Source organism: Notamacropus eugenii, chromosome 6 (assembly GCF_028372415.1).
Source record: "Notamacropus eugenii isolate mMacEug1 chromosome 6, mMacEug1.pri_v2, whole genome shotgun sequence".
NCBI classification, from domain to species: Eukaryota; Metazoa; Chordata; class Mammalia; order Diprotodontia; family Macropodidae; genus Notamacropus; species Notamacropus eugenii.
Genome location: NC_092877.1, coordinates 301,151,060 through 301,168,006, shown reverse-complemented (window position 1 = coordinate 301,168,006; position 16,947 = coordinate 301,151,060). Strand labels below are relative to the sequence as shown.

The following is a 16,947-nucleotide window of genomic DNA, read 5'->3' as shown; positions in this document are numbered from 1 at the left end:
AGTTAGACAGAGGTTAAGTGACTTGTCCAGGGGTCACACAGCTAGCAAGTGTCTTCAGCAACATCAAACTCAAGTTTTCCTAACTCCCAAGACCTAGGCTCTATCTCCTGAACCACCTTTCCAGAACAATGAGAGTTTAAGTGATTTGCCCAGTGTCAGAAGCAAGATGTAAATAGAGCTATCTGTCTGCTATTCCAGGCTGCCTTTCATCTGAAAAACTATACACCAAAAATTAAACTGCTGACAAGAAACTAAATCAAGGTTTAGTCAGGAAGCATTTATTAAGCACTTAGCATTGTCCAGTAGTGCAGTATTTTCCAATTCTTAGTAATCTCATAGACCATAGCATGCCACACTAATAAATGTTTGAGGTCATATTTAAACTCAGGTCTTGCCCAACTCCAGTCTCCAGTGCTCTGTCCACTGAACCACCCAGATGCCTCCTATTAAGTACCTACTATGTTCCAAACACTTACCATCTACTAAGTACTGGTGCTAAGTGTTAAGAATACAAAGAGGGGAAAAAATGATAGTCCAAGCCTCATCTACTTGAAGAAGATGACACATAGGAGGAAAATGAAAGGGGCAGAGAGGGAAAAGGAGACTGGCAGCAAGCAGGGAATGGAGGCAAAATTCTGAGAATCAGAAGTAGAGCAAGGAGAGAAATGAAGGCCAGCTGGACTAGGCCCCTCCTCAAAATGGAGAGTCCAGGAAGAATTCCCCAATGGTAAAAGAGGGCCATAGCGGCAGTGGGATGTTCTAGGGTAAGATGACAAAAGGAAATGAGGAAACAAATTTACCTATGTTCTAAAAAACATTTTAAAAATTTATAATACTAAAACTATGGTTATGTATAGAATAAGCTTTATGAAAAATTAATCTATTTTATTACTATTGTACACATGAATGGAAAACCCTAGAATTTACTGCTTTCCATACTGGATAAAGGTACAGAGAATAGAGGGCTTTTACATAAAGCTAAGAGGTTACAGAGACCAAAAAAAAATGCTGGAAATAACTACTATTCTAACCCTAAATGCGCCTCTGAGTCTAACCCTAACTCTAGAATGCACTACTATAAATATTTAAAATATTTTAATGCACCCAACATCCTGTTTTCCTTTTCTTACACTAAACCATTTTCTTTGATCTTTTGAAAACCAATATTTTTGAACCACTTTGACTATTTTTAAATTAATTAATTTTCATTTTTCAACATTTAGTTCCACTAACGTTTGAGTTTCAGATGTTTCCACCTTCCTTCCCTCCCCCCTCCCCAAGATGGCAGGCAATATGACACAGGCTCTACATATACATTCATATTAAACATATTTTCACATTAATCATGTTGTAAGGAAGAATTATAACCAATGGTATAAACCATGAGAAAGAAAAAACAAAAAAAAAGGCGAGGAGCAAATAGTATGCTTCGATCTGTGTTTGGACTCCACATCCATCTCTGGATGTGAATAGCGTTTTCCCTTATGAGCCTTTTGAAGTTGTCTTAGAACCTTGCATTGCTAAGAATAGCTAAGTCTACCAAAGTTAGTCATGGTACAATGTGGTCATAAGTGTGTAAAATGCTCTCCTGGTTCTGCTCATTTTACTCAGCATTAGTTCATTTAAATCTTTCCAGGTTTTCCGAAATCTGCCTGCTCATTATTTCTTATAGCACAACAGCATTCCATTACATTTATATACCACAACTTCTTTAGCCACTCCCCAATTGATGGACATCCCCTAAATTTTCAATTCTTTGCCACCACAAAAAGTCTCCTATAAATATTTTTATACATGTGGGTCATGTTGACTGTTTTTGATGTAATTTGTTTGTACTCACCCCAACTTCTCAATATCCCTTTTAAAAAAGTAAAAGCAAAAACTGTAGATAGAAAAAATTACTTCCAAATTCTTACATGTTATTTCCAGTAATGCGTAACTTGTTTTAAGCAGTTTGGGGAGTTTTGTTGGTTTGTTTGTTTTTAATAAGATGATAGACTGCTCAGTGTCATTCATTTTATTTGTCCATCTGAACCTAATGGTCCAGTTCTACCTCTGTTCTTCATACATCTCAACATGTCAAAGTTTGAAAAAGCAGCAAAGTTGCAGTCATGTGAGCCTGCACATATTTTAGAATAAAGGAGACCGTACTAGTTTGTAGGAACAAACAAAAAATAATGAAGAGGAAGAGAATGAAAATGCAAGAGAGACAGGGAAAATTGAGCAAGGCCCCCAAGGTAAAAGAAACCATGATCAAGACTACGGCTATAATGCAAAGAAAAGGGGGCATTTCTTCTTTAGGAAAAAAAATTCAAGGAAGAAGAAGTAGGGGAAGGCATACAAATACAAGTAGAGAAGAGGAAAAATAAAGGAAGTTCATGTAGGATGTCTTTAACTTTCTCACTCCAGTAGAATGGGGGAGAGGGGTTGAGAAAATTTAATTGAGATAGGAGGGAATGAAAATTTAAGGAAACTGAAAAAGGTGTGGAACACCCAAAAAAGGAAAAGCAGTAAGTAGCCAATAAACAACAGTCTGACATAAATATAAATCCTGAATTTATAGCACCTTCTAGTTAATAAATAACACCCTCATACCTCCTTAGTAAACTGAGGAAACTAGTCTGGATAATCTAAGACCCTTCTATATTCTCTCCCCTATCCGACTCAAAATCCTTTCTCATACTCTTCATTTGTACTACCATAGTAATGATTGTTAACAAAGTATTAATTTTCCAAAGATCAAAACTATAGAATAAAATTATAAAGCTTTGAATAGGAATTCAATCATTAGTCAATATAGAAGATTAGGATGATATGGGTTCTGAAATCACATACCACCAATCCCTAATTCCATCTGTGCACAGGCTAGCCCACTCAATCCAATTCTGGTGATAATTTAGATCTGTTTCAAATCATACTAGTTTGTATGTTTTATTATTTTATACACATAAAAGCTCTCTGATAAGGGACTAATAATGTTAATTTGTCTATGTGCATGCAGATCATAAAGACAACTATTCCAGAAAAGTAATCATCCAGAAGAAAGGAAAGTAAAATTTCAAAATATAGGAGATTCTTAACCTAGTCCACAGACTAACAGGGATGTGAACTTGGATGGGGAAAATAATTACATCTTTATTGTCATTTACTTTTAGTTTCCAATGGTGTCCTGTTTATTTTATGCATTTAAAAACATTATTCTGAGAAGAGATCCATAAGTTTCAATGGACTACAAAGGGATGAATGAAATAAAATGGTTAAGAACTCCTAAATTAGAAGAGGAAAAAGAAAATAAAGATGATCTTCTGATGACACTGTAATCATATAATCTGAAATAAATGGCTATTTTTTAAAATCCCCAAACTACCCTAACTCCTTTTACTTGATGTAAGATTTTTTTTAGGAGAATTTAAAAGAAGTAGTAAAAAATAAGGCAGTATCTGAGAATGTTTAAACGGGTTGTTTAATGCCTATGATTTGCAGGAGTGCTTACATTGTTCCACTTTCATAAAGATGATCTATTGGAGGACTGAGTTTAGAAACTGCTTTTAAGAAATGAAAAATGAATAGATAAAGAGCTAAATTGTTGCTTTTATCTTGTGTTCCAAACCACAAAGTATTGTGCAGATACTTCCTACACTTAGGAAACTCATATTAAAGCTTTTCTCCTAAGCTGACATGAGCAATTTTAGAAAGGTCTGAGCAGAAACTAGGTATTTAAGTTTTTGAGTCTAGACAGAAATAAACATAAAAATAAAAACTCTTCTGTGTAGCAGAAGAATGCCATTTTTCTAATTCTTTACAAACAGTAAGGAATTGATTCACATGGTATCTGAAAGAAAAGAAAATATCAAAGGCATGGGAAAAAATATCAGATGCTATTAATATCCCAAAAAAGGCAACCAAGAAAAAAATCTATTAAGTAACAACTTATATGCACATTCTCCCATTATATAAAATCTGCCTAAGAATGATATATACACAAATTGAGGCTCTCCTTGATAAGGATATTCATAAGAAACAAACAGGCTTTTGAAAGTAATATTCAAAAAGGAACTACAACTTCACCATTTCACAACACATGAAAATATGGTAGAGAATATAAGATTCCACTGTGCATTTTATGATGAAAGGGCATTTGATTTGGTAGGAAATCCTGTACCTTACTGGTTCTTTTAAAAAATATTTCCCAAGCATATAAAAATCATTCATGATTCCTGAGAACATATACTAGAAATAACCCTGTTTAAAAGCCTTTTAATAATTAACATTAGATAAGATATAAAAGGGGAAATAAATGCTTGTGAAAGGAATTACCCTTGTGATGGGGGAAATCCAAGCAGAATCTAAATTAAGGAAAGATTTTCTATGGAGGGTCACATCCTCCAGATGTTCCTTTCTGCCAATGAGAGTATGTTGACTGTATCAAGACCTAGAACACTGCAGCATCTCCTGAAAGAAATCCGTAATCCCTTAAAAGTGTTTGGCTCATTCATCCACATAGGAAAGATCTAGTGAACAAAAAATATCTATTGTCCAAATTTCAACATGCATTTGAAAGGCCACATGATCGAGTATATTAATCAATATACATATCTGGGTTAGACAGTACAGATGGGCAACATGTTGATCCAAAAGTTAAACTAGAAGAGTGAGGTAGGCTTAATTTGGGAAACTGTAAACCTTCTTTACTGACGCCAAGTATCCCATGGAAGCAAAGGCCCATCTTATTAATATTGACATTCCATAAGAGTTGCTTTCTGGCATTGAGATATGAACTACAGCTGTTTCCAAAGAATTAAAAATTAGAGTCACACAGAGGACAACGGAGAGAGGTGGAAGCAAGAAGAATACAACGTATATAAACAATATGGATCTCTAAAGGACAGTTTAAAAAGATTTTCAAGGAATTCTATGATGTAAAGGGATAATGAGCTCGTCACACAGCAAGAACAAGGGAAGGGAGCCTGATGATGTCACAATGTCAGGAAAAAGTGAAGGCCTATAATAAGTGAGGTTAACTTCTTGTGCAAACCAACGACAGGGCACAAAAAAATTTCAAAGGATGGGCAAGCATGGATGTGCTGCAATCCTCTCTATTAAAAAGAAATTCAAAATCAATGAGATCACAGAGGCATTTTAGTACTGAGAGACAGAATTCCCATGAGGAAATTCTCTCAATCTATGGATAATTGCTCCTATTCTGCAATTTACATCTTAGGCAACTGCTCGAGGGCCTTGAGAGATTAAGGGACTTGCCCAGAGTCACATGATCAGTAGCTGCAGAGGGAGACTTGAACCCAGGTCTGCCTGACTCATAATTGACACTCTACCCATTAAGCTGCCCTATCTCTTTTGGCTAATTTTTTTTGAGGGCTAATAACTGTAAAATGATCTACAAAGCATGGAATAATAATGTTACTTTTAAAAAACCTGTCATTCCAACCAATGGTAATAAATGGAGTGAATTTCATTTAAAGTCCACAACATTATAATGCTGAGAATAGAAAATGTAAAGGATTTTCAAAGATCAGTAAGAGGTAAATCTAACTACATTAAAGGTTATGGAAGTCCAACAAATTAATTTCATTGTCTAGATGTCTAAAGAATGTTCTTGTTTTTCTTAGCTTAAAAATCTATTGCTTTTCTAGTTCAAGTTCCTGTGTCATGAAGGAGGGAGCTTTTCTTTTCTTTTCAGCTCCATAGCAAAGTGAGCATATGTAATGAGGTAAAGTTTGGTGCCCCTGATACCCAGAGATGATTAACCCGGTATCTGTAGGGCTGTGTGCTTTGAATTCTACTTCCAGTAGCAGTGACGGATTTGTGCTGATCCATACTTATAATCTTTTACCTGGCCCCCTTTGTACACAACAGCAGGAATTATCATTATGCCTGACTGAGGTTAAGGATACTGTCTATAGCCATGAAGCACAGAAAAACTAACTGGTCCTTATGGGGATTAAATCTGATACCATGCCCTAATTTGCACCTGGTTCTAACCAACTGAGCTTACTAGCCTCAGAGTAGCAACAATACATGGGATCAATTAAATAAGTCAGACTGCCTGGTATTCAGTACAGCTGACCTTTACTGACAATTTCTTAGTAAAATAATGTGAGAGGAATGTGAAATTTTACAAAGGAGTCATAGAAAAAAATTAATAAGAAGTTAAATAAAAATGGTTTCATTAAGCCGACAAAAGGCAAAGCTGAGAGGTTATTAAAAAACAATCTACAAATACATAAAGTGATTAGAATATATACATATATATGTATATACAGGCACACATATTTTATATATTTGTGTTACGTATATTGTATATATACATATATACAGTAACAACAAAATATACACATGGGAAGGGCAGTGGACAAATGATCTACATTTCCAAAAAGGCAATGCAAGGTGAACACTATGAACACCTAATGCATGAGGGATTTGAGGCAGATAAAAGAAAGAACTTTTTTTTCTCAGAGGTTCTTCAAAAAAAAGAAAAGAAAGAACAGATCAATGAAATGGGAATGTAATATTAAAAAAAAAAACCCTGAAAAATAACAAACTTAAAATCCCCAATTAAACACTAGAATGGAAATCCTAAAAAATCAAAGGAGAGATTAATAAAATTGAAAGGAAAAAATGACTAATTAAACTAGAAGTTAGTTTTATGGGGGAAAGATAAATAAACCATTGGTTAAATTGATTTTAAAAAGAAAGAAGAAAACCAGATTTCCAGCATCAAAAATTGAAAAGGTGAATGTACCACCAAAGAAGACAAAATTAAAACAATTATTAGTAGTTAATTTTGCCCAATTATATGCCAATAAAATTGACGATCTAAGTTTAATGAATGAATATTTACAAATTACCTGCATTAACAGAAGAGGAAATAGAATAATTAAATATCTCAGAAAAAGAAATAATGAGCCATAAATGAGCTCCCTAAGAGAAAGTCTGCATGACCAGATGAATTTACAAGCAAATTCTACCAACATTTAAGGAACAATTAATCCCAATACTATGTAAACTATTTGAGAAAAAAAATAGGTAAAGAAGGAGCCCTAGCAAATGCCTCTTAAGACATAAATACTGTTTAGATACCTAAAACAGGGAAAGCAAAAACAAAGAAACAAAACTACAGGTCAATTTCCCTAATGAAAACCAATGCAAAAATTTTTAAATAAAATACTAGCAAGGAGATTACAGCAATATTTCACTAGGTGGGATTTATAACAGGAATACAGGGCTTGTTCAATATTACAAAAACGATCAGCATAACTGATCACATAAATAATGAAAACAAAAATCTTATGATCATATAAATAGGTGCAGAAAAAGTTTAACGCTCATTTCTTTTAAAAACACTAGACAACAGAGGAATACATAACATCTTTCTTAAAATGACAAACAATATCTATCTAAAAACATTAGTAAGCATTATCTGTATTAGGGATAAGCTACAAGCCTTCTCAATGAGATCAGGGGTGAAGCAAAGATGTTCATTATCACCACTATTTTCAATATTCTATTATAAATGCTAGCTATAACAATAATAAAAGAAAAAATGGAAAGGAATAAAAATAAGCAGTGAGGAAACAAAACTATTACTCTTTATAGAAAATATGATAGTATACTTCAAGAACCCTGGAGAATCAACTAAAAAACTAGTTGAAACAATATTTTAGCAAAGTAGCAGGATATAAAATAACATGAACCATCAGCATTTATTTATATATGTGTGTGTCTTGTTGTCGTCATGGTTGTTGCTGTTTCTGCTGCAATTTATGTATGTGTATGTGTGCGTACATATATCTCTATATATGTACATACACACACACATATTCTAAATAAACCCAGCAGGAAGACATAGAAATTTCTTTTAAAATAACTGCAGACAATATAAAATATTTGGGAGTCTGCTTTCCAAGATAAACCCAGGAACAATATAAACACAATTACAAAATAATTTTCACACAAACAAAGAAAGATCTAAACAACTAGAGAAAGATTAATTGCTCATGTAGGCTGAGCCAACAAAATAAAAATGAAAATTCTACGTAAATTAATTTACTTATTCAATGCCATATCAATCAAACTATCAAAATATTACTTTGTAGACCTAGGAAAACAAAATAACAAAATTAACCTGGAAGAACAAAAGGTCAAGATTATCAAGAGAATAAAAATGTGAAGGAAGGTAGACTGGCAGTATCAGATTCCAAACTTTTTACGAAGTGGTAATCATCTAAACAAACCAGTACCAGCTAAGAAATAACAGTGGTGGATCAACAGAACAGATTAGTTACATAATACACGGTTGTAAATGACCATAATAACTGAGTGTTTGATAAACCAAAAGATCCAAGCTTTGGAAGCAAGAACTCGGCATTTGACCGAAATTGCTGGGAAAACAGGAAACAATTTGGCAGAAACAAGGCAGAGAACCACATTTCACACCATACACTACAATATGGTGAAAATGGGTAAATGATTAAGACATAAAGGGTGATATCATAAATAAAAGGAACATGTAAAATGTTCCCATCAGATTTATGGATAAAGAAAGAGTTTATGACCAAACAAAAGAGAGGATCATGTGAAGCAAAATTAAAAGTTTCATTACCTGAAATTTAAAGGGGTTTGAACAAAAAAAAAAAAATCAATGCAGCCAAAATAAGAAGGAAAGCAGGAAACCAAGGTTTAGGAAGGTGGGAATTTATAGCAAGCTTTCTGATAAAAGCCTCATTTCTCAAATACATTGAGAACTGTGCCAAATGTAGGAAAATAAGAGCCATTCTCCATATGATAAATAGTCAAAGGATGAGAAGAAGAGGCAGTTTTCAGGAGAAGAAGAAAAAAAGCAGTCAATAATCATATAAAAAATGTATTAAATCATTATTAGAGAAATGCAAATTAAAACAACTATGAGGCACCACCTCACACTTGGGCTAACGTGACAAAAAAGAAAACTGATAAATGCTGGACGGGATATGGAAAAATAGAGATACTCATGTATTTTGGGATAGAGTTGTGGATTGATCTAAAAGAATAATTTAGAACTATGCCCAAAGTGCTACATTAACCTGTGCATACCCTTTGACCCTGTAATAGCACTACTAGGTCTCTAGCCTGAGGAGATTAAAGAAAAAGAAAAGGATTTATTTGCACAAAAATATTGATAGCAGCTCTTTTAGTGGTAGGAAAGAATTGGAAATCAAGGGGATGCCCACAAATTGGAGAATACAGAATAAGTTGAGATATATGATTATAATGGAATATTACTGTGCTATAAGAAATGATGAGAGTCCTCGAGGCGTCGGTGGTTGGCTGCCTTCTATTTTCTGTTGCTCGGCAGCCGGTGTGCGCGTGCACAGACATGGCCTCCAACGATTACACTCAACAGGCCACACAAAGCTATGGAGCTTACCCTACCCAGCCTGGACAAGGCTATTCCCAACAAAGCAGTCAGCCCTACGGCCAACAGAGCTACAGTGGTTATGGCCAATCAGCTGATACCTCAGGCTATGGTCAGAGCAGCTATGGCTCCTCCTATGGACAAACCCAGAACAGCTATAGTACTCAGTCAGCTCCCCAAGGATATGGTTCAACCAGTGGCTATGGCAGCAGCCAGAGTTCCCAACCTTCTTATGGTCAGCAATCATCCTATCCTGGCTACAGCCAGCAGCCAGCCCCTAGCAGCACTTCAGGGAGCTATGGTAGCAGCTCTCAGAGCAGTAGCTATGGGCAGCCCCAGAGTGGGGGCTATGGTCAGCAGTCTGGCTATGGTGGACAGGAAAGCTCCTATCGACAGCAACAAAGCACCTATAATCCCCCTCAGGGATATGGCCAGCAGAACCAGTATAACAGCAGCAGCGGGGGTGGTGGAGGAGGTGGTGGAGGTAGCTATGGCCAAGATCAGACATCTATGAGTAGTGGCAGTGGTGGTGGCTATGGCAGCCAGGACCAGAGTGGAGGTGGTAGCAGCAGCAGCTATGGGGGTGGCCAACAGGACTGAGGGGGAAGAGGACGAGGAGGTGGCGACGGCAGTGGAAGCAGTGGCGGCGGCGGCAGTGGAAGCAGTGGTGGCGGCGGCAGTGGTGGTGGTTACAACCGTAGCAGTGGTGGCTATGAGCCCAGAGGTCGTGGAGGTGGCCGTGGAGGCAGAGGTGGCATGGGCAGAAGTGACCGAGGTGGCTTCAATAAATTTGGTGGGCCCAGGGACCAAGGATCACGCCATGACTCTGAACAGGATAATTCTGATAATAATACCATCTTCGTCCAAGGCTTGGGTGAAAATGTTACCATTGAGTCCGTGGCAGATTACTTCAAGCAGATTGGCATTATTAAGACTAATAAGAAGACAGGGCAACCTATGATCAACTTGTATACAGACAGCGAGACAGGAAAGCTGAAAGGAGAGGCTACAGTATCGTTTGATGATCCCCCCTCTGCCAAGGCAGCTATTGATTGGTTTGATGGTAAAGATTTTTCTGGGAACCCCATTAAAGTCTCCTTTGCTACTCGAAGAGCAGACTTTAATAGAGGAGGTGGCAATGGTCGTGGTGGTCGTGGTCGTGGTGGTCGTAGTCGTGGAGGACCAATGGGCCGTGGAGGCTTTGGAGGTGGTGGCAGTGGTGGTGGTAGCAGAGGAGGATTCCCTAGTGGAGGTGGTGGTGGTGGAGGGCAACAGAGAGCTGGAGATTGGAAGTGTCCTAATCCCATATGTGAAAATATGAACTTTTCTTGGAGAAACGAGTGTAACCAGTGTAAAGCACCTAAACCTGATGGACCTGGAGGGGGCCCTGGAGGCTCTCACATGGGGGGTAATTTTGGAGATGATCGGAGAGGTGGCAGAGGTGGCTATGACCGTGGAGGGTACCGAGGCAGAGGCGGGGACCGAGGGGGATTCCGAGGGGGCCGGGGTGAAGGGGACAGAGGTGGCTTTGGACCTGGCAAGATGGATTGAACGGGTGAACACAGACAAGACAGACGGGAGAGGCCGTATTAGCCTGGCTCAGGCATCTCTGGACCATCTTTTCTTCCAGACCCTACTGTTGTGCCCTTTATTTTGTAACCATCCCACCCAGTTCCCTATTCTTGTTTTGTGTCGGACTTTGTAACTGTAACCATGTTCCCAGCTCCCATTAAATGCCATTGTTTTAGTTATCAAAAAAAAAAAAAAAAGAAATGATGAGCAGGAGGGTCTCACCAAAATCAGGGAAGACTTATATGAATTGATGTAAAGGGAAGTGAACAGAACCAGGAGATGACTGTATACAGTAACATCAATGTTATAAGGATGATCAATTGTGAAAGAGTTAACCATTCAGGTTAACACAATAATCTAAGACTATTCCAAAGGACCCAAGATGAAAAATGCTATCCACCTTCAGACAGAGAGAACTGATGCACTGAGTACAAAATGAAGCATATTCTCTTCACTTTATTTTCCCTGTATTCCTGTCTTTCTTTGGCAACAGGGCTAATATGAAAATATGTTTTCGCTTACTTCATATATATAAATGTAAATATATAAATATGAATATATATAAAAAATATAATATATATACATTATAAACTGCTTTCTCAATTCATTGGGAGAGGCAGCAGGGCAATAAAGAATTTAGAGCTCAAAATCTTAAAAGATAATTGCTGAAAAAACTTTTTAAAATGTAACTGGGAAATATGTAACAAAGTAACTAATACATATGTATATGTATATATATTAAAAAAAGAATAAATTCTCTTTCTAGGACAGTTTAGATTTAGGTCAGCCTGTGAACCTCTCTTATTCCTTTACAATGATTCTAAGGGAAGCTGCCTGAAAGCTTTAGTCTAAACTCAAAAAAGAATTGACAAATCTTTACTACAATGCATCAGGAAGGAAAATTCCAAAGTTTCCTTTGGCTTATCCAACTCCTTTACCTGTAAATTAATTAACAGTGTTTAGGTGCCAGAAAATAATTCATTTTTTTTTTCAGAAATAGTAAACTGTTCTCTACGTTTGAGGTCAGACTCCAAGAAGAAATTCTTACATGAAAACAATGATTTATACAGCATAGATACAGCATTTATATAGCATAGATAGATTAACATAGATAGACAGATAAGTAGCTACATGTAAATATAAGTATACACACATATAAGTATATATGTATGTGTATATTATATATATATATATATATATATATATATATATATATATAAAATTTCAGGATGATAATGAAATGTGAGGATCCACTTCTAATTAATCAAATTAGATTGGCAATTCTAGCGAGGTTTCACAATTAGGGTTTTATATATGTTAAGAACACAATATAGCAAGTACCACCTAATGTGTAAGGCAAGTCTAACCATTATACAAATTACCTTCTATATTTGAACTTGAAAGCAAAATCTATCAGACTGCAGGCTTGATTTCTTTCATCTATCCATGTAGGTTAATTATCTGACACTCATTAAGATGACTCTAGGCTTCTTTACATTTTTTACCATATTAACCTCTCTAACTAATCCTTATTAGAAAAATATTAAAGAGTTCATTGCTATTGTAAATTGAATTTGAAATGATGAAACAATTATCAAATAAATGGAGTAGAAAACGAGGTTATCTGCATGAGCACTGATTCAGTACATTAAATATTTTACTTCCATTATTGAAAAATACAGGTCTTAAGGTCTCTATTCACTGACTGTTTAAAGATCAATTCTTGAATAAATCACCGTCATCCTCATCAACTGGGGTGTCATCTCACATAAGGTTTTGAAATAATCAGAATTGCTTTCTTATACAAAACACTCTTATTTTAGACTAAGTAAAGTTTCTGCTATTACAGAGTAGTAACATCTACTTAAGGGAAACCCATATAAAATAATCATTTAACTTCAAATTTATGAATCCTAACACTCCTAAAAACTTATTTAAGTAGGGATTTCATAAGTCACTTGACAACATTACCACAGCATGAAGGTCTGAATGAAATGGCATACTAAATAGATCTGAAACGTCAATAACGAAATGCCAGTGAAATGATAACAAGAAAAATCAAAGAAACATGTCTGTCAGACTATAGGACATGTATGTGTTTGTTTTGGGGGGGGGAGGGTGGAGAGAGGCCTTTTTTTAACCTGTAAAAAGCTGGTTCACAATTGTTCTTTATCCCATACTGCAAGTGTTATAAAACTTTATTACTAGCCTAGTAAATAGGTGTCTTTAGCTTTCTGATGTTGTTTCCTCATCTATCAAATAAGGTTACCCTCTATGACTTCTATGTAATCCTTCGTTCAGCTCTTAAAATTTCCTAAATTGTCCCCTTTGTAATTCAATCTTGCCCCAGGCCTTTAGCAACTATGTGTGTTTGTATATGAGTCTCTGTGGATACAATGTGTCCCAAACTTAGTACAGTTTTAAGCTTTAGTAACTTCAGAAGAAAAAATGCTACAACATTTGAAAGTTTAATTATTTAAATTTATTTTACATTTATTTCAACAAAATGGGGCCCATATGTGACACTTTCTGGATGTTTTCTCAGATCAGTGAATCAATTGGAAGTCACCCTCTTGTTTGACCAATTCAATCATGGCAATTATCATGGTTAGACTTTTCCTTATGGGAACATTTCAAAACAGTTGTGTGTGCATCGTCTTTGGATGATCTTAAGGATGGGATTACAAATGCAATGCTTTTGTAACTGATGAAAGCAACTGATGAAAATTTTTTACCAAGTCCAAAAATTGATTAGAGATATGCACAAAATAATGGACATCTTGAAATGTAGTTGAAAAATCGATACTTTTGGAATTTAAATAATTAATCTTTCAAACATAATTTTAATTTATAGCATTTATACTTCTTCACTAAGATATCTGAGACACCCTGGATTTATACTCTATTAATGGAGGAGGTTTTTAGAAATGCTCATTTGTAATAAGATATACATATTTATATATGAGGGATATACATATATGTGTGTATACATATACATATTCCTCTTTGTGTGTGTGTGTGTGTATATATGTATATATGTATATACATATATACACACACATGTATGTATATTGTTACCAGCAAGAAAAGGGAAGAAAAATAACTAAACTCAGGCAAGGGAAGGGAGAAGAAATGAAATATTTGTAAGCAGAAACAAGAAAAACAGAATTTAAGGGCACAAAAGCAGAGGAAGAACCCTAGAGATTAAGGCCCAGCACAGCACAAGGAAGGGGGAAAGGAAAAGGAAAAAGGGGAAGGGAAAGAAAAAGAGCTTCGTGGCAGGTTGGAGAGCTAATTACCGCTCTAATTCCACGGAACTAAGGCATTCTCCCTTGAGAACCAGCCAAAAAGATCTTTAAGCTGCTTAGCACCCAGCAGAGCTAAAAGGTTAACCAGTTCTACTGAAAATGATTCTAGGAAATAGCATTCTCAGGAAAGCAAGAAAAAGAAAAATTGAGGCCAATTTGGGCAAAAAAGAAGCTGATGTCCATAAAAGCTCTAAATACCAATGATGTGCCTATTAGGAAATCATTCTCATCTAAGTATTCCTCACATCCTAGAAATTTCCTGTACTATAAGCATATAGTGTGAAAATAATGCTGCCTGCAACATGCTTATAAAGATTCCAGGGCTATTCCTCATTTTTCATGAAGTCTCAAACAGCAAGGGGATGCTTAAGTGAACTGATACATAAATGATGACAAGCATCATGATGATGATGATGATGGTCACCTACTACCAGAGAAACTGGGTTTGAATGCCATCTCTAGCATTTACTGTCTATGTGACTGTGGGCAATTCATTCTCTTCTCTGGGCCTCAGTTTCCTTCTACAAGATGAGGAGGTTAGAAGAGATCTTTAAGATCAATCAGCAACAATTTATTAAACTCTTACTATGTGCCAGGCAATGTGTTAAAGGCTGAAAAAGCTAGTAAAAGAGTCCATGGGGAGGAGGGAGGGGAGGAGCCAAGATGGCAGACTAGAAAGATGCACATATACTAGCTCCTCTCCCACAGCCCATAAAATACCTATAAAGAAAGACTCTCAACAAATTCTAGAGTGGCAGAAGCCAAAGAACAACAGAGTGGAGGAGAATTCCAGCCCAGGGTGACCTGAAAGGCTGACGGGAAAGGTCTGTCACACCAGATGCTGAGCAGAGCCCAGCCCAGCCTTGGCCACACAACATGGCACCCAGAGGAGGACCCAAGGAGGTCTTGGGGGTGGAATTGCCAGCAGCAATAGCAGTGGTTTGCAGATCCCTCAACCCACAGGTGCCAAAGGTCAGTGAGAGGATTTTTTCAAGTGGCTGAGAAGGGGGCAGGGCTTCCTCATAGCTCTGGCTTCAGACATCCATTGTTGGATCATAAAGCCCCTGTGGGAACTGAGCAGCTGATCCCTACCTCAGCCCTGTGTGACAGCCCTGTACCCACCTAAAGCCCCTGGGGAATTGAGCAGCTTATCTGAATCTCAGATCCCAGTGCTGGCTAGGTGGAACTGAAGGCCAGGTGGTTGTGGAGAGGAAATTCTACTACTCACAGATTCTGGGCACAAAAGTTTCTAGTTGCTCCCAGACCAGTGTACACACTTAACTGTGCCACCTTGGAAGAACTGAGATCTTACAGATCCCCAGGGTATACCCTACTCTTGACAAAGGACCCAAAAGTCAAGTAGCTGGTTGGGAAAATACCCAAAAAAGGGAAAAAAATAAGACTATAGAAGGTTACTTTCTTGGTGAACATATATCTTCTCCCACCCTTTCTGATGAGGAAGAACAAAGCTTACCATCAGGGAAAGATAATAAAAGTCAAGGCTTCTGTATGCCAAACACCCAAAATTAATATTCAACGGCCTCAGGCCATGGAAGAGCCCAAAAAGGATTTTGAAAATCAAGTAAGAGAGGTGGAGGAAAAATCGGGGAGGAAAAATGAGATGCAAGAAAATCATGAAAAGCGAGTCAACAATTTAGTAAAGGAGACCCAAAAAAATGATGAAGAAAATAACACCTTGAAAAATAGGCTAACTCAATTCCCAAAAGAGGTTCAGAAAATGAATGAGGAGAAGAGGCTTTAAAAAGCAGAATTAACCAAATAGAAAAGGGGAGATTCAAAAGCTCACTGAAGGAAATAGTTCTTTCAAAATTAGAATGGAACAGATGGAAACTAATGACTTTATGAGAAACCAAGAAATCATAAAACAAAACCAAAAGAATGAAAAAATGGAAGATAATGTGAAATATCTCATTGGAAAAACAACTGACCTGGAAAATAGACCCAAGAGAGACAATTTTAAAATTATGGGACTACCTAAAAGCCATGACCAAAAAAAAGAGCCTAGAAAGAAACAATTTGAGTATTGTGGAAATACAATTAGGGTAACACAAGATCTAGCAGCTTCTACATTAAGGGATCAAAGGGCATGGAATATGATATTCCAGAATTCAAAGGAACTAGGGCTAAAACCAAGGATCCAGCAAGACTAAGTATAATATTCCAGGGGGGAAAACTGTTCTTTTAATGAAATAGAGGATTTTCAAGCATTCTTGATGAAAAGACCAGAGCTGAAAAGAAAATTTGACTTTCAAACACAAGAATCAAGAGAAGCATGAAAAGGTAAACATGAAAGAGAAATCATAAGGGACTTACTAAAGTTGAACTGTTTACATTCCTACATGGAAAGATAATATTTGTAACTCTTGAAACTTTTTTCAGTATCTGGGTAGTTGTTGGAATTATACACACACACACACACACACACACACACATACACACACACACACAGAGACAGAGAGCACAGGATAAGTTGAATAGGAAGGGATCATATCTAAAAAAATAAAATTAAGGGGTGAGAGTGGAACATATTGGGAGGAGAAAGGGAGAAATGGAATGGGGCAAATTATCTCATAAAAGAAGCAAGAAAAAGACTTTTCAGTGGAGGGAAGGAAAAATGGGGGAGGTGAGAGGGAA

At 36.6% G+C, this 16,947-nt stretch overlaps 2 protein-coding genes and 1 pseudogene across 10 annotated transcripts in view; 2 read left to right on the top strand and 1 right to left on the bottom strand.

Annotated features, from left to right (window-relative positions):
• The window catches only part of PARD3B (par-3 family cell polarity regulator beta), a 1,282,024-nt gene that overhangs the window by 1,211,685 nt on the left and 53,392 nt on the right, over window positions 1–16,947 (bottom strand). The gene's annotated exons all lie outside the window — the stretch shown is intronic.
• LOC140511108 (RNA-binding protein FUS pseudogene) lies at window positions 9,374–11,185 on the top strand (annotated as a pseudogene).
• On the top strand, window positions 10,169–11,185 carry LOC140511107 (RNA-binding protein FUS). Its single transcript, XM_072620108.1, has one exon. The coding sequence runs from the start codon at window positions 10,169–10,171 to the stop codon at window positions 10,961–10,963; it is 795 nt and encodes a 264-aa protein (XP_072476209.1). The 3' UTR covers window positions 10,964–11,185.